The sequence below is a fragment of the Anas acuta genome, chromosome 7, assembly GCF_963932015.1.
Source record: "Anas acuta chromosome 7, bAnaAcu1.1, whole genome shotgun sequence".
Taxonomy (NCBI): Eukaryota; Metazoa; Chordata; class Aves; order Anseriformes; family Anatidae; genus Anas; species Anas acuta.
Genome location: NC_088985.1, coordinates 26,089,106 through 26,110,258, shown reverse-complemented (window position 1 = coordinate 26,110,258; position 21,153 = coordinate 26,089,106). Strand labels below are relative to the sequence as shown.

General features: G+C 51.7%; 1 protein-coding gene across 3 annotated transcripts; it reads left to right on the top strand.

The window, feature by feature from the left end:
- The first annotated feature begins 441 nt into the window (after positions 1-441).
- ITPRIP (inositol 1,4,5-trisphosphate receptor interacting protein) lies at positions 442-21,143 on the top strand. 3 transcript variants are annotated; one of them, XM_068688444.1, is made up of 3 exons: positions 442-1,266; positions 5,283-5,389; positions 15,685-21,143. In XM_068688444.1, the coding sequence occupies exon 3, from the start codon at positions 15,698-15,700 to the stop codon at positions 17,345-17,347; it is 1,650 nt and encodes a 549-aa protein (XP_068544545.1). In that variant the 5' UTR covers positions 442-1,266; positions 5,283-5,389; positions 15,685-15,697; the 3' UTR covers positions 17,348-21,143. The 3 variants fall into 3 exon arrangements, with proteins under 3 accessions (XP_068544545.1, XP_068544548.1, XP_068544547.1); XM_068688447.1 differs by lacking the exon at positions 442-1,266 and adding an exon at positions 3,586-4,437; XM_068688446.1 differs by lacking the exon at positions 442-1,266 and adding an exon at positions 4,484-5,166.
- Positions 21,144-21,153: the final 10 nt, after the last annotated feature.

Genomic DNA, 21,153 nt, shown 5'->3' with positions numbered 1-21,153 from the left:
AGACTTTTCCGCTGTTGCATTGCTCATTTACCTGTATCCCAGGAAGATTTAAGAGGTGAATGGGAGTCACAGGCTCTCAAACCTATAGCAATTTGTATTGTTCAATGGATACGTATACACACATACGGCCAGAATCAGTAATGACTGCCTTGTCAGGCTTTCTGCAGGTGGTATTTAATAGATATTTTCCTTTGGTTTAGGTGACGGATCTCTGTGATCTTGGAGAAGGATCTGTTTTCACTCCTGCTGGTTCTGCAAAGCTCCCAGGGGAAGCTCCGAGACAGGCCGAGTCCTGCAGCGCGGCGCGGGGAGATTCCAGCGCTGCTCTGCTTGAGATGCTTTCCTTAGGTTGTGGCATAATGGGAAAGGAATGCACTAACACCCAGGCTGCCGGTAAACCTGAATAAACTCGATTCAGACACTTAGGAAATCATACCCTACCGCACTTTTAAAAACTCAGCCCTTTAAATAACATCAAAATAGTTACTTGGTGAGCACTTGAGGAAATTTGAAGAGCGGGCTGCCGTGCCAGCCCCACTTGGCACCTCCAAGCAGTCGTGCAGAGCTGTGCCCCCACGTTTGCCCGGTGATATTTTGGTATTTTGGATCCTGAGGAGCCTCAGCAGTGCAGGTCCTGCCATGTAAAGCACATCTACCACCCGAACCTGGGGAAGCCAAGCGGTGAAGTGCACAATGCGCGACTCGCCAAGGCGGTGTTGGCAGAGGGCTGTGATGCTGAGGAGGGAGGAGGAAGGCTGCAGCGAAGGGCTGGGGCCCCAAATCACGCAGATGTCCCCATGCTGCTGCTCCGAGCTGGTTCCTTGAGCATTTCGGTGGAAGTGCTGGCTGTGGAGCCAACTTTCCCCAGCCCGATCCGTAAGGAGCCATTTCACCACACCGGAGCCCCCCTTCCCGTGCCCCCGGCGGGGTTTAGCAGGGGGCTGGCGTGCCCCTGACCCCACAGCTCCCCGGCTGGACCCCCGGGAGGTCAGCAGGCATCCGAGAGGCAAAATGGGCGCTTTCCTTCTGCATCCCCGCTGCAAAACCAGCCGGGAAGCTCACGGGGGAGCCGGCGGCGAGCTGGGGCTGCGAACCGCGGCGTGCCGGCCCCTGGGGCTGGCGGGGGTGGTTTAAAGGAGGGGAAGGAGAAAAAAAAAAAAAAAAAAAAGCAAAAGCAAGCAAAACTCCGCTCCGGACAGGCTGGGCGGGCCCTCCTGCAGCTCACCGAGCCGCCTGCGGGACGAGCCGGGATCGGCCCGGAGCCCGGTGAGTGCCGGGGGTCGGGAAGGGAAAGGACGGGCTGCTGGGGGGGAAGGGGTTCCTGGCAGGGTATCGCCGGGGATTTTGGGGGAGAAAAGGTGCGGGAGGAGGTGGGAGGCTTGGTCCCGGGGACGGTGAGGGCTGGGTGCCCCCAGCTCGCTGCCTCCGTCCCGGGGTAGCGTGGTTTGGGCGCAGCTGGTTGCAAAGCTCTTGGCTTTCTTCTCTGCTCCGCGTCCCGCTCAGGAGCACAAAGAGAGGGAGCTGGGCTCGGGGCCGAGCTGCTGGGCTCGGCTGCGTGTGCCTGGTTTGGAAGGTGGTGGTGGTACAGGGCTGCGATGCTGCGGGTCCTGGGCTGTACGACTGCCACAGAGCCGGGGCTTTGGTGGCCTTTCCATCTTCAGATCAGAGTGAAGTCAGGGAGCAGCCTCCCGCTGAAGCAGCTATGTTGGGAACTGCCGTGCTCAAGTCCTCCAGGAGGACTGGAGGTGTTGCTATCGGGGTCTGCTATGTGGCCAGGCAAGGTGAGCACCAGCAGTGTCCCTAAGAGAACATTAGTAACAGGGAACGCTACGACTGGTGGAGTTTTACCGAGTGCCAGCAGCCTAAACCATGCCCAGGGCACTGCTGTGGGCTGCCAAGCAAGGCCCTGAGGTGCCGGGCAGGCAGTGCTGGGGCTGGCTTGCTGAGGATCCCAATGCTCTTTGCAGCTCTGACTGCTGCTTCCCTTCACAGACATCTTTTTATTAAAAACCCTACTGCTCCCAGTTTGCCTTAATGTACTTCAAAGGGGTCCTTCAATCCTTAAGGAAAAGCAGAGCCTGGAAATTAGGCATGGAAAGTTAAAGCCTTCTCTTCAGCCTTGTTTTCAGCACAATAGATGCTTCTTGCTGCTTGTATGGGAAATACACACATAAAGTGTGATGGCCACTGGAGTGGAAAGAGGTGAATCAATTTGCCAAAGGTCAGAGAGCCCATGTCAGTACTGGTGAAGCCCCGAGGGCTTCTTGGCTCCCTGCTGGTAGATGACATTTTATTTTTTGCATGAGCAGGGCACAGAGAAACCAGCGATCGGTGTGTGCAAGGGAGAGCCGGGTACCTGCACACGCCCAGGGAGCTGTACCTGTTTGTCAGGAGCTCGCTGGCCCCTCCCCACCTAACTGTCTTCCTCTCTTTGTTGCTTGGGCACTGCGGTATTTCAAGCCCAGCCTTTTATCCCCAGTCCCTACAAGTCAGACTGAAGAGCCCAGCTCAGGGGCTGGAGGAGTTTGCTCTCCGTGAGTGATTGTTGCAGGCCGAGTGATGGCTGGGGCCACCAGATCTATGCCTCACGCTCCCATTTCACGTTTTGTTGGTTCCCTCCTTGAAGAGAAGGGCTCCTGCGTGCTTCTGAGGTCTGCCTGTGCTTGCAGCCCTCCTTACGTGGCAGTGAGCAATAGAGAGAGGAAACCTGACCCACAGAAATGCAATGCTCTGGGGTTCAGTGTGCTGATCTAACTCATTTCTGAGTTTGTTTTTTATGCAAAAACCGCATGGCTTTCCTAAGGACAATCTTAGTCTGGCTTTAGCAACCAGTTACTTGTTGACTGTTGATTCAGTATCGTGGGGCTTGCCTGCAAATAAATTCATGCAAATGAAGTGATATCAGAAAGCACACTTACTGGGTTATGTTGTGGCTTTTTTCTTCCTTTTTTTTTTTTTTTTCTTTAAAACTCAGTTCCCTGAGTGCAATGAGTGCACCAGCGAAAGGGGTAGTTTATTTTTTGGTTTCTTGCTCTCTCTTTACACGTCTGTATCTCACCTAAAACAAATTTACTCATTGCAAAATTCAAGCTAAATTCAGCCTCTGTCAACAAGGTGAGTGTTAAGAAGCAGCTCTTCTGGGACACACTGATAAACTGTGTGAACTCTGTAAGGAGTCTGCCCAAGTCTCCCTGCTGTTCTGTGCTGTCCTATCCTGCACTCCCTGCTCTGTGGAATTGCAGTTACAATCCAGAGCAATGGTTCAATGGAGAAAGGAGCTGGAAAAAAAACATTTCCTGGCTTGTTCCCTCAGCCCCCCTTTAAAACAGGCTGTTGGGTGGGCCAGCTCTTTCTCTCCCAAGTGTTCTTATAATCCACTTACCCTGATAAAAAGCAGCTCTGCTGCCAGGCAGTGTACTTTCCATCCTGAATATAATTGCTGGGTGGTGGAGGGAGACTCTGGCTGTCAGGCTGGAAGGAGGGAGGGAGCCAGGCCAGGGCACGTGCTGGGCAGCATCGTCGCGTGCCCAGCCGTGGAGCCCAGGATTCAGGCTCAGCTGAAAACCTTCTCCCTACTCACCCTCAGCACGGGGAGCAGGAAGGGAGGCAGGTAGCCAAGATCTGAGTGAGCGGAGGGATGGAGAGAGCCAGCCCAGGGGTGCAGCTGCGGCAGGGCTCTTTTTTTAGCTTGTTTTGGTTTCCACACGTGTGGGCCGTGCCAAGGTGGCTGAGCCGCCTTGATTCTCTGCTGAACGCGAGCCTGCCTCGGGGCTGGGCTCTTCTGGCCAGGGATTCAGCAAAACAAACAGGATTTACCGCCATGTCCTGAAGGCCAGATGAGCTGCTGAGCTTCGCTGGAGCAGGGGCGTTTGGGATCTCTGATGTGGAGAGGAAGCTCTGGTGTAGGGCTGCCCCAGAGCAAACACCGTGGAGGAAGCCAGAGGAGGTCTGTGCCAGTGCAGGAGGATGCAGAGCCACTACTGACAGGGACCTGCTTGTAATCTACACCTCAGCCAGGGTTTCTCCAACATCTGTAAACGTATAGCAGAGGGAGATCCTGACTGCAGTTCTATGACTTAATATTTTTTTAAGAAGTGAGAACGTGCAGGTCCCTTAGCAGCAGCTCCCTGCTCCTCTCCCCGCCTGGCAGCGCAGCGCTCCTCGCTCCTTTCCTCCAGCAGAACCTCCTGCTGTACCTTGCTGGCCTCCAGCCACCACGGGAGCAGACTTTGCAGGCCCTGAGGGCTAGCAAACATCCACTGGGATATTAGATCCTGCCCTTGTGGGGTTGGAGAGCCTGGCTGCCGTGCTGGCACAGCGTGCTGCTGGTGGTGCAGAGGTATCAGGACGTCGGGGCTCCATCTGGTTGTTCAGTTTGGGCTCCGAGTTGCAGAGGGAAGCAGAGAAGTGAAACTACACGCGGTCTGCTCAGAGCAGGTAGGTGGGAGGAGGGAGGGTTGATCAACCCCATCCCCAGCAGCTGCCGACGTGAAGCAATTCAGGAGAGCAAAGGCACATCGGCTTCACACCGGGCCCTCAAAGGACCTGGCTCCAAAGCTCATCTCAGCCCAGGGAGGGGCTGCTCCAGCTTGCGTCAGGCGTTGGATCAAGGCACTCAGAGGGTTTGAAGTGGCTGGGAGGGAGGTGGCTGCTGGGTGACCCTGTCTGCTCATCGCACCGCTCGACTGCTTCTGCTCAGAGGGCTTCGCTCCGTTTCCTGTTTCATCTGAAATTTCATAACCTCTCCTTCTAAAGTACAGTAGTTTATCTTGTGGTTCTGCGTTTCACGTCTTCCTGCCTGCTCTCAGACTTGTTTCCTGCCTCTTCTCCTGTGCTTTCTGTTTCTCACATCAGCTCTCCTAGCAAGTCTTCCTACCTCACAAGCTGCTTACAGCAGCTAGTGCCTTTTCTGAGACAAACCAATCCCAGGCAAAACCATCCCAGCCCTTACGCAGCTGCTAATTTGACCCTAATCCATTTGAAAAAGAAAGGGCTAGTGGGTGAGGATGGAGTCGAGGAGGGAGGTCCTGGCTCCCTGGTACTTAAAAAGGACCCAGGGCACGATTCACACACTTCCTCATGGGAGCAGCCAAGGTTTAACTCTTCCCTGATCACTTCAAAGCTGATTATTTCAGGTCTCTTGAGCTTCTGCGATCACTGTGCTAGGTAAGGAGGAGGGGGGGGAGTTAATCTCTATTTTAATCAATGCCTGATTTAGATAGCTGCGTTACGGACCCATCTTCTGCCTGAACTTCCTCATTCATTCTCGCTGCGTTTTGCAGACTTCCTGGCTGGGCGTCAGTGGTGGGTGACTGCGCGGAGCCTGCTCAGCAGCGCGGCGATGGGAGGAATGTGAAGCTTAATGAGCACCTGCAAAGCTGCACAGCAGGTAAGTGCTCCAGGGGTCATTCTTCCTTCCAGTTTTGGCATGATTTGATCTCAATCAGCTCTCGCTAGGAGATCTTTAGCCTTGCAGAAGTGCTGGAAGGGAAGTGGTGTGGCTCATGTTTTAGGAACCGGTGTTGTTTCCAGCAACGGGGGCCTGACAGCATTGCAAAGATCTAGCAATACTGAGAAGATTTAATTGGGAAATGTCTTCAGTTTGGAGGTTCAGTGTTAAAAGCCTCTTGCTTCCATCATTCAGTCTAGAATTGCCCTCATCTGGCTGCTTGGTACCTTGGGGTCTAGTCAGAAGGCAGATAGGAACCAAAAGGTCCAAGCTTTGCTGACAGAGCTACTGCCGCATTTGCTGCCATGCAGGAGAAGTGGCTGGAGTTCCCTTACCCAGATCCACGGAGTGCTACATCCCCCTTCTTCCAGCTCTCAGAGGGGAGGCCAAGGCCTGGAAGTGCCTGGACAGCCTCCTGATGATCAGAGCTGACGGTAGAGGTGGTTGGATCAAAATGAAGCAGCAGCTTTTACAAACCAGCAGTGTGCAGAGTCTTAATTGCCCAAATGATGTTTGTCCAAGGATCCCTGAGAAACCTGGGGAAACTCTGAGTGTGTGGCTGCAAACAGTGGTGGGAAGGGAAAAAACGTGGCTGGTAGCAGAGGCAGCTGCCAGAGCAGCAATCCTGGCTGCCGCCGTGTCCTGCTGCAGCTCCCAGTACCTGTTCCTTCACGTAGTCCATGTGATTTTGCTTTTTTCCTTATTTTTTCTGGATCCGTGTCTGCGTCGGGTGGTGTCTGTCCCCCTTTTTCCCATCCCAGTTCGTTCAGACGGCCGCTCTGCTCTACCAGAGCTCAGCTCACTGCATTCCCTGGCATGTTCCCCCACCAGCCTGGATCAAAGCTGTGAGAGCTGGCCCACTGCCATCACCCGTGTGTAAATGAGGATCTCTCTCTTCTTCCTTTCCCCCCACCACCTCTCGTTAGTATTCCTCTTCCAGAGGCAGGTTTTTCTGGCTGATCCGGCACATTATTTATATCAGCGATGTTTGCCTCAAGGCAGAGATGCTTTTTCAGCATTTGCAGGGCAAACATCTGATGCACCCCACTGCCATGCATGCGGCTTGGAAAAACCGAGTGTGGTATTGGCAAGGACGAGGGCTGCTGAGGCCAACTGTTGCAGAATTTAAGTGCTGTTAGGCACAGTCTGATTCATACAGTTACTTCAGCTGCCTGACGAGAGAAAAAGTCCTGTTCCTTCGCTTTCAGAACCAGGGGGAAGAGCACGCAGAGAAGGTTGTTGCACCTGAGCAGAGAAGTGATGTGTTTAGCTCCAAGGTGTCAGCTGAGCTACCTCGGTGTGGCTTTCTCTGGGTTCCCCAAGGGATGGTGGGTGCTGTCAATTAGGAAGATGCAGTTTGTTGCCAAAAAAAATCAAATGAAAACGATGAAACTCAGCTCAAATGCCTTGTTTTCAGTTCTGAATCGCAGAGGATTTGGTGATGTCAGAGAGCACCTGATGGGGAGTGGGAGCAAAAGGTTCCCACGCTGCCTGCAGAGGGGAGGTATCTCTCTCATCTGTGTGTGCCAGAACCCCACTGGGGCTTACACCTTCCTTTGCAGAAAGTACACACAGCGATGAGGGGAAATTCCTACAGGTCAAGGTAGTTAGGCACTAGTCTAGACTGTCTTGTGATGCATAGATGGAGATTTGCTGGAAGCTTTTCAGAGCAAAGCAGGGATTTGCCAGAAACCATCCAGGCAGCTTAGGCTCTGTGTGTAGGCAGGAGAAAACATATTGCTCTGTCAGGGCAATGCAAGATATGCCTATTTTTAAGCTCTGGGAGAATGTTAATGTATACAGGAGGTGGAGCTTAAGAGATGTTCTCAAGCCTAAACTGTGACACTTCATGCTCACAGTACAGGCTTGTGGTTGTGTGTATCTGGATCCAAGATGCTTACCCCCTAAATCATTTACCCCTGAATGTTCAGGCACCTGACTGCCACTGGTTTCAGATAAAAGTGATTTCTAGATTTCCTGACTTTCTGTTGTACAGCTGCTTCTAAGCTGCCGATGGCAATCCACTGGTGATAAACAGAGAAAACCTTTTTCTCCCAGGGTAGGAGGGGCAAGGATGAGATAGGGCTCTGCATTTTGGGTGGCTGGAATTTCTCAGCTGGCTCTCCCCTGCTGTAACACACGGTGACACGAGTTACCTTGACTCTTCAGGTGACTTTTGACACAGAGCTGTGCTGCAGTCTGACCTCAAGAACTAGCCATGCCCCGTCTAATTATCAAGGCCACGCTCCTCTACAGCCAAAGACAAAAGGAGATCAGGAGGTGCTTGACTGACATCCATCCCAGCTCCTCGTTGAGCCGAGGCTGCTTCGTGCTGTTGGAACGGGTGCGGGTTGTGATCCCAGGCTCTTAAAGAGTTACAGGAGGAAATGCCAACCGAGAGGGTCATGCCTGCGCTGTAGGTCACCCGCAGCACATGTTTTAGCTCAGCCTTGCAGTTGTTGCTGGTCCTGGATGCTTTCGGTCTTCCATGCAGAGCTGGGAGCTCTTTGCTCCCAAGCTAAGCTCCTTGACTGCTGCTGCAGAGGGGATTTCTGTGCCCATGAGCAGGGGCCCCACAACCATGACTCACAGTTCCCATTACATCCTAGGGCAGCCTGTAAGCGTGCAGAGCCTGCCCCTTGGCTCTCAAACAAAGCCCTCCTTTGTGGTGCTTATGTTATAAAGGAAGCAAGCGTTTGGGTTCACCCCACACATCCCAAATAAGAACCACGTGTCCTCACAGCCCTCACATGCGCGTTTGGGTCTTTTGCTGCAGCGCTGCGAGTTGCATCACTCTTACCCCATTAAACACTTCCAGAGTTTTGCTTCCCAGCAGTCAGTTTACAAACAGTTCGGGGAAAGGAAGAGCGTGAAGATCTTTTCCTTTGTTGGTGAGCAGAGGGGGCTGAGCGAAGGGCACATGGAAATGATTACGTCCGGGTGCGTGCAGCAATCGGCTGCTCTGAGTCACTCATTTGGGTGCAAATGGCCCCGAGCTGGTGACCACTGAAGGATGAGCTTCGTGGAAATACCGCACAGAAGGGGGACGGTTTGTTTTCTTGTATGGCTTTGCTTCTCTCCTCTGGTTTTTATTCATCTGAACTAGTTTTGAGAAGCGGGGATAGCCAGCAGTGCTCTGCAGCCAAGATATTTGTGTGCGTGCGTGTCTCTTGGCAGTCCATGGGTTTATGAGGAGTGAGCCAAGAACGGGCTTACTCCTTCCCAGAGCGTTTGTGTTGTTTCCCCTGCTCACTTCTAGAGCCACTACGCGATGAAGGAAGAGGGCCTGACGCTTCCTGCCCGTGCTGGTGTGCTGCGAGCAGGGAGTGTCCTAGTGAAAGCAGAGGAAAGGCTGTGCGAGCAGTGAGTTTGCTTGTGAGAACAGAGGAAGTGTTGCAGCAAAATCGCTCTTTGTTGCTCTCTTCTCCTTCCACGCCCTCCGCCCAGCCCTTCAGGGGTTCCACGGTCTGGTGTTTTTGCTTTATTTAAGGAACTATATTTGTATTTTATAGAAAAGCCGGGGTTTTAGGCAATGGAATAAAGCGTTGCTTTTCATTTCTGTGGTGACATTTTTGCTACCACAGCCAGCTTTTTAATACTGTTCCTCCCCAACTGTTTGAATACAAGCAGCTGCAACCAGTTATCAAAACAATGCTCCAATATCACACAGACCACCAGGCTCACCCAGTGCTTCTGAGCCCTGTTGAAGCAGACACTTGGGGGCCTGCAGGGCTCCTGACACAGCTGCATTGCTTTGCCACTGAGTCAGGACTGGGATGGAGTGGGAGAGCTCAGACCAAGTAAATTTCCAGCCCACAATGACAATTTTTTTGCTGTTTTTGCTTCTCAATGTGGAAGCATTTGGCAATTCGAGGCATGTGCTTTCTACTGTCTGTAGCGTATAAAAGCTCCTCGTTACGTGACTGCCATGGGACCTCCTTGTCACACATAAACCACAATCATTCTGCAAGTCACATCTGAGCTGTGCCAGTATCTACGTGTGCTCTTCTTGGATGAGCTGGGATGGTGTATTCCTGCTGGGAAATCAACTTTCTAGTAAGGTTTCCTCCAGCCCCTATCATACTGAAGCACCCGTATCAATGTACGTACAACACACGGTGAAGTTGGGTGCAGAGGGATGCAGGGAATATGCTGAACGGTGAGGAGTGTCAGAGTAACTGCTGGCTGATTTAACACTGCTTTCATTTTCTTCACCTTGCTGAGAATTAACCGGGAAAAGGAGGGCAGGTGTGAACAAAGATCTTGGCAATTTATCCCTTTTTGTGTTCGCACACCCTTCCACGAGGTGACTGTTCTGTCTGGACCAATAAGCCACCGTGTATCTGAGGGGGTGACAGCCAGAGCTCCTGGGATGATCCCATCGTGAGCTCCAGGTGGAGGCCAGCCAGCACGAGTGCAGTGGCATCGCTCCTCACGTTGTCGCTGACATTACAGCCCTTCAGTGAGGCAGAGGGGGGTTGTTGTTGTTGTTTGTGACCATCTGTGCTGATGAAAGATTGTGCAAGGGAAGTACCTGGCTCCCATCGCGCTTGGTTTGAGGGGGAGGGAGCTGCCGAGGTTGGTAAGCCAACTTTTCTTTTCTTTTTTAGTCCTGGCGTGTGTTTTTTCTTTTCCTAAAACCATAAAAGTTCGGTCTACTCCAATTGTTCTCCTCTCAATTAACAGATAAAATTTATTCAGCTTAAAAAGCCAAGCTGTTCCTGGCTGGGATCCTACCACAACAGCCCAGTACGTGGGTGGGAGCCACAGACACACTTCCTACCTTTCCCCTCCTGCATCCCTCACAGCCAGCAGCCTGTTACAATTTGTAATAAACCCTTCCTGGCCATAGAGGGGGGAACCCGAGGCACTGCACAGGCTGCCACGTGCTGCTTGCTGGCAAGAGCTGAGCTGGCTTGCACAGTTAAAAAGCAGAGAGACATTCAGGCAACAGGCAGGATGCTGAGAAACATCCTCCTCGTGCTGGTTTATCTCCTGGTCTCTGTGGGTATCACCTCTTGTGTCCAGCCTTACAGACAGCGAGTGCTTTGAGGGCACGGCGTGGCTCTGGGTTTATTTAGCAGCTTTTACAGGTGTCCTTTATGGTGGCTGACAGCTCCTGGTGGCAGGAGGAGGGGGCCAGAGTCATGTTCTTTCTGTGCACACAGGTATGGCATGCCGCTAATGAAATGGTGACTCAGAAATACCCAGAAAAATCCCCCATGCACTGATGAAACTGAAAATCTAACAAGTCCTGTATCTGTGTAGGTTTTGGGAAAGAGCACTAGATGGTAAATAACTCCATATGTGCCAGAAAGGGAGCTCTTTGTCCTATCCAGGTTTTGGGGATGGAGGAAGAGGAGCCATGGGATATTATGGCAACATCTCACAAATACATCCGTGTGCAGAGAAAGATGAAACAGGAGGGCAGGGGAGAGCCTCTAAATATTTTAAGTCCTGCAAAATGAAAAGAAACAGCCTGTCCTGCTTTACTCACAACAGTCACTGGAAAGTTAGGGGCTCAAACTGCATCAAGAGTTAATGAAGCGTGAGGAAAGGCTTCCTGATGGCAAAGACAGTGAATGAGTGGAAGAAATGAGAACGAATCCCTGTCCTCCCTAGAGCAGGCAGGGCACTCCTCTGCTTTCAGTAGTGCTGGCACAATCGGTGCTCACCCTGAGCTTTGTGTGGAGCCCACGACGTGCAGATCCTGTGGGAGTTGGGCTGCCCCCAGAGTGATGCCTCTCAGGTGCTTGTCCAGCTGAGTCCACCGGCCGGTGGGAAGGGAGGGCTCCCGAGCCCCGTACACAGGATGAGCATCAGCGTTTCCTTGGAAATAGCTGACCTGCTGTCCCGGGAGGAAGGTACAGCTTCCGAAAGCCCACTGTTGGGCAGGATGTCCGACTGGGGCTGGGCGACTGACCCCACTGGCACGGGATATTCACGGGTGGTGCGAAGGGCTGACGCATTCTCGGACGGCAAAACAAAGGCCAACGGGCACGTGGCCTGAGTAGGAAGTGCAGGATACTCTGAGCACATCTGGGGACGTTTTCTCATTGCAACAGTGGGGTCTGGGCGGTGGAAACCAGCTGAGGATCCTCATCTGAGCCCCTGGGCTCTTGCTGTCTGTGCCAGGAGACATCCCCGGGTGGAAACCAGACGTGGTCATACATGCTAACACGTATGCTGCAGGTGGGAAGAGCAGACTGGTGCAATAAACCCTCTGTCACCCTGGGGCTTGTCCCAGTACGTGGGCTGTGTGTGTTTGCCCCAGCCACAAGGGCCCTGCAGCCTCCCCCAGGGTCCAGCACCTCGGCAGCCCCACCTGGCTGACTCCTGTGAACCTGGAAACTCCTGTCTGGAGACGCAGTGCAGTTTCTCCTCTTGGGTGCAGTTTCTCCTATGCTGGCAGCATCCGTCCTGCCGTGACACTGGGTAACCCACAGCCTCCCAGTTCTGGCCCTGGGAGGAAACCTCACTCGATCCTGGGCTGAAATTCTTCACCAAAATAGTACTCGGACCCTGCCCACCCCAGAAAGTGCTTCTTTAGTAAAAATAGTCTCAAGAACCAGACAGGTTTGACTGAAGTCTTGCCAATGCCAATTCCTCGATTCCTGTGGAAGCCCAGGTCCAAACAGTCAAGCAGAGTATTGACCTGAAGGCAGCCAAGTGATGAGGGCAGCAGCTTCAGGGGCTGGGAAGGAGACCAAAACTTCAATTACTGCCAGCCCCTCCTGAATTTGGAGGAGAGCTTTCAACAGAAGTTCTTGTCATCCCAAGTAAGTGATCAGACTACAAGGGTAGAGATGTGTGCTCTGTTGATGAATGCATGCATGTAAAATTAAAACCTGATTCTTTTTCTTGTTCTTAGTGTAAAACAGGCAAAATTTGAGCAAACGTCCAGCAGCTAACGGCAGAGACCACACTGCTACTTTTACCAGTGTGTTGCCCCCTCTAGTAGTACCCTTGTCTTTTTCCATGAGCATCTATCCAGCACGTCCATTTCTGAAGCTTTATGCATAAACTCAAAGGAAAACCGCCCTCACACTCCACCCTGAGCCAGCAAAGGCCTTTTGATTGCTCTGTGAACAGTGATGAGGAGATCATAGAAAACCAGCAGTGTCAGTGGTGTGAGGTTGAGTAATTAAGTGCACTAATTAAATTTGGGATTTGCGTCTTCCCAGCAAAAAAGCCCAAGTGCAGGTCAGTGGCTGCTCTGGACGATCCATCTCTCTAGTACAACAGGCTGCAGAGTCCTTTACAGACCTCAGGGACCTTCTCAAACATTGTATTTGTTCCCCTGAAAGCTCTGCTTTTGAAAACTTGGCAGCTTTCAATGAAAAACGCTCCCAACCAGCTGCAGTTACTATCATCTCTTCAAATCCCCGCTTTTCTTGCAGCCTACCCAAGTGAAGCACACTGTGGCAGTCACCTATGCACCGCCTTTTGTGTCAGCCGAATCGCAGGAAGTAATCAAGCGTGTCGTTAATGACGTCTCGGTGTATTTCAGTGCACGACTGGACCACAGTCAGTCCCTTCACTTGGGTTTTTCTAATTTAAGAATCAGAGCTTCAGCTCGCTCCTGCCTGGGTTACTGCTGAACACCAGCCAGAGCAGGCTTTGCTTCCCATGGCTCAGAACAGAAGAGGTGGGGGGGAAGGAGGAGAAATCGAGCGGTATGAGAATCTCCTGGGGAGGGAGAAGGGCGATTAATGAAAGGGAAATATTCTACTGTGTCCTCAGAGAAGATGGAGGGTTATCGGGCTCAGGGCACATGCAGGCTGCAGGTTCAGGGGAGGCTGTTTCAGGCTTGAAAGGATGGGTGTAACTTGCCTGGGAGCCAAGCACGGAGGGCTGCAGGTGCTCCTGGGGAAGCCTTTGAATGTACAGCCTGCTGGAGGATGCCACTGATGGTTGTTTCTCATCAGGCAACAGGGCTATCAGCTGCGTTTATCTCCCTGAGCTGGAGCGGGGACGGTGCCTGCCCCCTCACTTCTCAGGCCTGTTCGGAGCCATCGTAACCATAACATCTGCAAAGTGCCCAGCCACTGAAGCAGTGAATGCCACAGAAAAGCCCAGGAGGAAACCAATTCCTCTGGTGCAGAGGCAGGTTTGAACAGCCAGCACCCACTGCTGCTCGGTGGTGAGCTGGCACCAAGCTTGGCACAGCCGTCTTCATCGGGCTGGCAGGGCCATGTGCTGCTCACCCCGGCATTCCTCCTGCCCGCGCTGCTTTGCTCTCCACCTTGCACACAGGAGTGCAGGAGGGCCTTCAAAACAGGGCGAGATGAAAGCTTATTGCCATGTCTGGGCATTGTCCGTGCTTTGAATGGAAAAAAAAAACAAAAAAAAAAAACCAACAAACTGGCAGGGCCAGAAAAGGCTGAAGATTGCTTTGGGAATTTGCTGTTTAAAACCTCCTGAATACATACATATATATATATTTTAAGACTGAAACGTCACTAAATGTGATGATGTGTAGATGAAACAATAGTGTTTCTTTTTGGTAGTCTCCAGCTGGGAAGCATTTGGGCTCCCTCCCTCCTCCCCACACCAAAGCTGTCTCAGCCAGCACAAGCATAAATATTTTTATCAGGCTTAAATGGCTTGGGCTGAAGTTGAAAGCGAGTGAAGAGAGCAGCCTTTGTTACGGGCCGCCCCAGCAGGCAGTGCTACTGGTTTCACCTGTATTATTTGGTCTTTCCATGTTGGCCAGGAAAGCTGGCTGTGATGAGATGTGGGAACGCTCTGCCCCTTCCACCCTTGCAGCTGACCTTGCCCACTGAGCATCCCCGACCTCCAGGGCTTCGTGTGCGCATTCATCTTCTGCTGGGAATAGCTACAGCAGTGAAAGGGCAGTTTTGACCTGAGCTTCCTCTGTTAAGGCTGAAAACAGACGTGCCTCTCACAAATCCACGCTACCTGGAGATGTTCTCACTTCCAGTTTCCATCCTGACCCTCTTCCAGAGCTCAACGGCAGCTGGCTGGGGGAAAAGGAGGCGTACATGCTCCCTACCCTCCTCCTGCTAAACCAGGGGGGGATATCCTGGACTGCCAGTGCAAATGAGAATGAATTCAGCTGAGCCAGTGCTGGTGTGGGGATTTCTGGGCTGCCCCTGTCTGCTGGCAGAGCCTTGGGGCAGGCAGCCTCTGGAAGCAGGACAGCTGGGCATGGAAGACTCTCGAAGGGTACAAGAAGGTCCTAAGGCTTCTTTCAGGGCACAGCAGGGCACAGGAGCGATGTTGTCCCGGTCAGGACTGCAGCAGGACACCCCTGGCCTCTGGCCATGTTATTTTGAAGCTTGGAAAGCACCCGCAGCCTGAAGGAGCACAGCACGAAGCAGCGGAAATCACCAGCGCTTCCTGCCCTGCCCCGGCAAGCTGATAAAAGCCCTTGGCAATGGGGAGTGAGCCCAGGTTAGTTTTAAAGTGTGGCCAGGCACAGAGCTCACAGAATAACTGCAACGCCCAGCTTTGGGCATTAATTCTGCTTTAATCCATTGCTCGATGAATTAACGAGTTAATGTGAGTGCAGAAGGGACAAGAAAGGCCAGCAAACCATCTCCAGAGCAGTGTGTAAGGGCGAGCATCTGTGCATGGGCTCTAAAAAAAGGATTGTTAGCGAATGTTACGCAGGGAGGGGCACTCAGCATTGCCCTGAGCACCGTGTGAATATTTTTTGTGCAAGCCCTGGAGGAACCCAAGTGCCATCGGGGCTGTGTGTGTGGCACATTGCTCTGATCCAAGCTGGCTGCGGCCAGGACAGCCCTGCCTCTGCCACTGCCACATCTGCCTTACTGCACCTCCAGCTTTGTGCTGGGGCAAGTGGTGCTCATCTCCAGCCTTCTCTTTTTTTGTTGGGCAAGGTCCCGCCTGCTTCTCTTCCTTTCTGTCCTGTGAGCTTCAAAGGAGGGGAGAAGGACGTGCCCTCCCTCGCTGCCCCGCAGAGCTGCGGTGGGATGAGGGTAGCAAATGCTGTCACAGTTGTGTCCTTCAAAGCTTATTCAATGAGAAAGATCCCTCCATCCTCACCAGCCACCAATAAAGTTTTATAAAGTCTCCTTGGGAAGCTTAGTTGGTAACTTGTAGGAACAGGCATTGGCTTAGGAACTCAAGCAGCTTTTTCAGGGTTAGAAAATATGCCAAAGCTTTTATTCAAGCGGGAATTGTTTTATTTTTAATTCTTAAGGGAATACGCTCCAAATCATGGGTCACTGCCTTTCTTTCTCTTTCAGGGAAGGAACTGCCATGCCCGTGGGAATCTTCCGAGTGTGCCTAGTGGTGATTACAGCGATCATCAACCACCCGTTCCTCTTCCCTAAAGAGAATGGCACTGTCCCCGAGAACACGGAAGAAATCATCCAGAAGATGAAGGAGCGGGAGGAGAGCCTTCGGCTGCAGAAGCTGCGCTTGGAGCAGGAAATCGCAGACCAGGAAGCTGCACAGCAGGCTCTGGAGAAGGCTGCAAAGGTAGTGGAGGAAATCAAAGAGGAAAAGGTCCCGTGGGACATGTGGACAGCTCTTTCCATGGTCATCTTCTTGCTGATCGAGCTCTGGAGGCAGGATTTCCAGGAGGGGAACTGGCAGGACACAGGAGCAGAAGAGGATGACATGGCTGTCCTGGGGAAGGCATTTAAGGGGGTGGCCTTCCCTGACAAGGCCACCTTGGCCAGCTTCTACGAGAAGCGAATCCTGGGCACCACCGGCGACATGGCCAGGATGCGGGAGATGGTGGAGGGCTTTGCAGACGACCTGCTGGAGGCCTTGAGGAGCGTTTGTAACCGGGACGCTGACATGGAAGTGGAGGACTGCATGGGTGTGGGGAGCATGTACGAGAACTGGAGGGTGCGGAAACCTTTTGTCTGCGACCTGATAGTGCCTTTCGCGCCCCCAGAGCCGTATTGCTTCCGCTCCCAGATCTGGTGCTCCGGGGACAATTTTCCCCCCGATGAACAAGGTTACGGCACTATCAAGGTATGCAGGGCAGATGAGGACGTGACGGGTTGCATCTGCGACAAGACTAAACTAGGGGAAGATATGCTGTGCCTTCTCCACAGCCAAGGCAATACCTCCAGGCCCAGCAGCGAGATGGAAGACCTCCTGTGCTTCAAGAATACTCAGTATCTTGATGCTGACCAAGTCATGAAGTGGTTCCAGATCGCAGTCACCAAGGCCTGGAACAAAATCTCCCACAAGTATGAATTCGACCTGTCTTTTAGCCTCTTGGACTCCCCGGGAGCCCTGAAGATAAAATTCAGGTCAGGGAAATCGGTCGCCTTCAACCTCACTCCTGTGGTGCAGTACGAGAACTCAGACGTTTACTTCATCTCCCATTTCCCTCGCAACGAGCTGGCAGCAGAGCTCCCCTCCAGCACTCGCTGGTTCCTCACCTTCGCGGTGTATGAGAGGAGGTTCATCCAGCTCATCTCCAAAACGCTGCCGGCCGGTGCCTGCCACATCAGCTGCCTCCAGATCCTCTCCTTCCTGCACGGGAAGCAGTGCAGCCTCACGGGCCCGAGCGGGCTCACCAACTACCACCTGAAGACAGTGCTGCTGCATCTGCTGCAGGTGCGTCCCGGTCAGGACTGGGCCCCAGAGAAGCTGGAGGCCCGGCTCCAGGACATGCTGAAATTCCTGGAGAAATGTTTGCACGAAAAGAAGCTCTACCACTTCTTCATTGGCAACGGGAAGGTACCAGTGGAGCTGGGCTTCCCCATCACATTCCAGAGAGCCGAGCCTCTCAACCTCTTCCGTCCCTTCGTGCTGCACAGGGACGTTTACAGAAAGACAGTTGACACATTCCACGAGATGCTCAGGAACACGTCTGCACTGATCAACGAGTACACGGTGCACATTCCCCTTGCACACACCAATGGGATCCATAAGGAGTCCATTTAACCAAAGCCAGCAGGAAAAACACTTGGTCCTCTAAGCACAAGTCCAGAGGGCAGCTTTTCAAAGCCTCCTGGAGACAACCGACCTTGCCAGCGCAGCTTCTTGTCTGCAGCTGAGCCTGTCCTGGTCGTGGTGTCTGCAGGAAGGAAGGAGGGATGGGGGGAGAATAGGGAGAAACTGGAAGGCATGGTAGAAAAGTAAGTTTCTGCTCCACTGGTGTGCTGGCTGGGTTTTACGCAGCTAAGGATGTATTTTTATATTGTGCCTCAGTCACACTACGGTGGTGATGAGCAACAACTCTGAGTAATTAATTTATTCAGATGCCTGCAATGCAATGGTGGTGGCGGCCAAATACTTCATTTCCTTTGGAAGGGGAAGATAAGAAAAGGGTGGAGGAGTCAAAGACGGGATCCTGGGGCTGCAGGAGCCTGTCTGCTTGCAGGCAGCAGGAGCTCTGTGACGATGGGAAGTGAGACTCAGTGCCAGTGGGAGAAGGAGGCATCACTGCTGAGGTCACACACAATCCTGATTGCACGCAGAAATCTCTAAATCCAGCACTGCTCTTTAATTGAAGGGGAACTGTGGTTTTTAGAAAAGGCATTTTGATAGGGCTTGCAGCACTATTTTAAACGGCTCATCCTGTCTATCAGAAACACTCCTGGACACGACATGTGTTTTCTCAGTGGGGAGAATGTAGCAGAGCAAGCAGCAGGACCTGTGTCTTGAGACCATTTCATTTATGTCTTCCATTTTCTTCATGGTAACACAGCTACCGGGTTTTTTTTCTTAGCCATTTTCCACAGATAAACGACCAGGAACCTTTTTTACATTAGATAAGAGAGAAATGCTGTTACTGGGTTCTGGCTTTTTGGTTTATTTGTTTGCTTTCCTTATCTCCAGGCAGCAAGTCTGAGAACCAGCAAAGAGAGAAACGACTGCTGCAGGTTTTGCTTTTATTAAAGAGGAAACTCCTCTAAATTACTCTGTAATGAGGCCACTCTCAGGAGTTTGGTACCAGGAGTAAACGATCACCCTCCAAATGGGAGTGCAGCTCTCCCAGCATGGTTTTAATGAGTGCAGAATGGCCCCCAGTTAGGAGGAGGGATGCAGGAGGTGCACACACAGCAGAGATTGGCAGTGCAATCTCTGCAGCTGCTTACATGTGTCTCCTTATCCCTTCCATGCCAGGTGAAAGCTACCTGGTTGACTCCTTACAGGGCTTCCTCGATCCTTCTGAAGACTGCTGCTTTGACGGGGCTTACTCTTGAGAACTGCAGCTAGCAAACCATCTTTTTTTTCTGATGGCATTCCTTTTCGTCAATCCCGTCTATCCCATGCAGCAGACAGAAGACTGAACCTCATATCACTACTAGGGACAGGGTATGGCACACGGCTCCTTATCCAGTCTGCTGCTAAACTCCCAAAAGGCACGGCCTCTCCTGCCTTTTCCTTGTACGAACCATTTCACCAGCTCCTTGATGTCTGCTCACGTCTGTCCCTGCACCACTGAGGGACATTTTCTGCACCGTTTCCACTCCTGGTTCCCCAGTGGTGGGGACAGGGAGCTCTTTGCTCAAATTGCTTTCCCCTTGGCTTTTACCATCGCAGCTGCGGGGTGCTTAAGTAGTAAGCCTGAGCAGAAAATAAGGGGCAGGAATCAAAATGGGAGAGAAGAGGCTGGTAGCTACTGCCATTAGGAAAGTCTTGGCTCATCTGTGCTTGGGAGACTGCCAGGGCTGGCAGAGCATCAGGACAGGACTAATTGCTAACGCTAACGAGCTGTAAGCCCCTGGCTTTCATCAGCATAACCAAGCAAGCCTTCCCTAGTGGGAAAGAGTGCAGGAGCACTCGCAGGGGACACAATGAACAGGTAGTGACAGGCAGAGGCGTAGGGAGGGTGGCTGAACACTGGAGGCTACGTTGGAAGCTGCAGCAGTTGTTTGCAAACCCAAGCAATATGCTGTTTCTTCCTGCTCAGGTTGACAGTCTGCATGGGCTGCCTGCAGGCAGGTCGTACCAGAGCAGTTGTGGTCTGAGCTGCTTCTAAATGTGTTCCTAGCCCAACCGGAGAGAAATGAAAAATTCTCTGCTGCTTCCTGTCAGGCATCTAAATTTAGCCTGTCCAAAGAACAGAAACAAATTTGTGACCCCCGTCTCTCAGGAAATGACACACAGGGTTGAAAAATAACTTTGTTATAAGGTCGAGCAGGGGGAGGATGAGAAGAAAAGGCTGTTTAACAGAATAATCTAACTTCTCTCTTAAAATGGCAGAGCAAAGCTGCGTAACACCAGTCCTACAGTCATGTACACAGGCCTAAACTTGTCTTTACACACCTCAGTGCACTGCTGCTTAGGCTCAAAGGGAACCTACACTGATAAGTGCGTCGAATCTTTTGTTCTTCATTTTCTCTATTTGTGTGCACATTTGCTTTTAAACCCAGACTCACCCCAACGTGTTCCCATGGGGTTTAGCTGAACCCAAGCCGGAGCTGAGCCAAGGTATTTATGGATTTGCCTTCCCTGAAAGCAAATTGCTCGGCATAATTTGCCTACATGAATGCCATGTGCTCCTTTCACCCCGAGCACCTTTTACAAGATTTGGTCTGTGCATTCAGGCTAGGAGCAAACCCACTCATGCCTGTCCAGGGGCTGAAACGCTGATCAGCTGTGCCTCACGACAGGGGTCTCCTTTGTAGGCCATCACTGCTGTGGCTGAGAGCTGCCATGTGAAGAACATCATGCTCTGGCATTTTCTCTCCTCTTTTCTCCCTGGCTCGTCTCTCCTGTGATAAATCTGCCCACCAGGTACTGCCCCTCTCAGTAAAAGGCCACGCTCACATTTCATTAGAAAGGTTTGTAAGGCAAGATAGCTTCATCAGCTGTCTGCTGCTAAAAACGTTCTAAGATTTCTTAGTGCCCACATGTTTAGTGCTGCCCTGATTGACACCTTGCTGGGCATCCATGAGAAGCTGCTTGACACGAGTAACAAATGCACATCCCTGGTAATGCCTATGGGAGATCCTAAGGAAAGGTAAACTGCCCGTCCCAGCCCCCTTTTGGTGCTGCTCTTGTTATTTGCTAACCAGAATTACCCAGCTGAACTCCCAGTGCCTTCTGCTGCTTTCCAGCCACTCCCTCCACCCTCAACTTGTGGTTTTAATACTTTATTACAGGTTTTCTCAAAGCAACAGAATTAGCAGTGGTGATAACACCCACTGATCTGCGACATAGCCTCAGGAACTATTCACCTTTAGGAAATGCCTTGGTCTAAGTTATTATTGCTGTTCAGGAGCTGAATGTCTTCTAAGGGGAGCTGCTGGGAGTTCACTCCTCACTTTGTGCCAACCACAAACCAAACCTTATCTGTCATCCAAGCAGCAGGATTTGGTGTTTATTCACCGTACTTTTTTAATGCCAAGCCTTTGCAACATTTTCTCAGTGGTGAAGAAATAAGAATTCACCTTTAACAGCTTAGCTGCTGGTCACTGAGGGGTTAGTTCTTCTTATAGGATTTTATGTCATAAATTGCTTTATTTATTACCTGTCTTTTTTTTTAGGATTTTTTTTTTTTCCTGGGGGGTAATATGTTAGTTGAGAAGTAAAACTGTAATACGAAGAGCTAACTTGGCAGTGAACTGCAATGGGGAATAACATCAAAACCCTCCAAACTAAGCTCTTCCTTGATTCATGATGCTGTACTCAAACTGCTGCTTTTATAGCAGGACACTGTTGAATTTGTATAGATTTTCTCATGCAGCTTTATTTATAATAAAGAAAGTCTTGTACAAAATCTAAAGAAGCGTAGTCTG

Excerpts from the sequence above, each read along its gene's own strand:
- ITPRIP (XM_068688444.1), top strand. The coding sequence starts at position 15,698 with ATGCCCGTGGGAATCTTCCGAGTGTGCCTAGTGGTGATTACAGCGATC.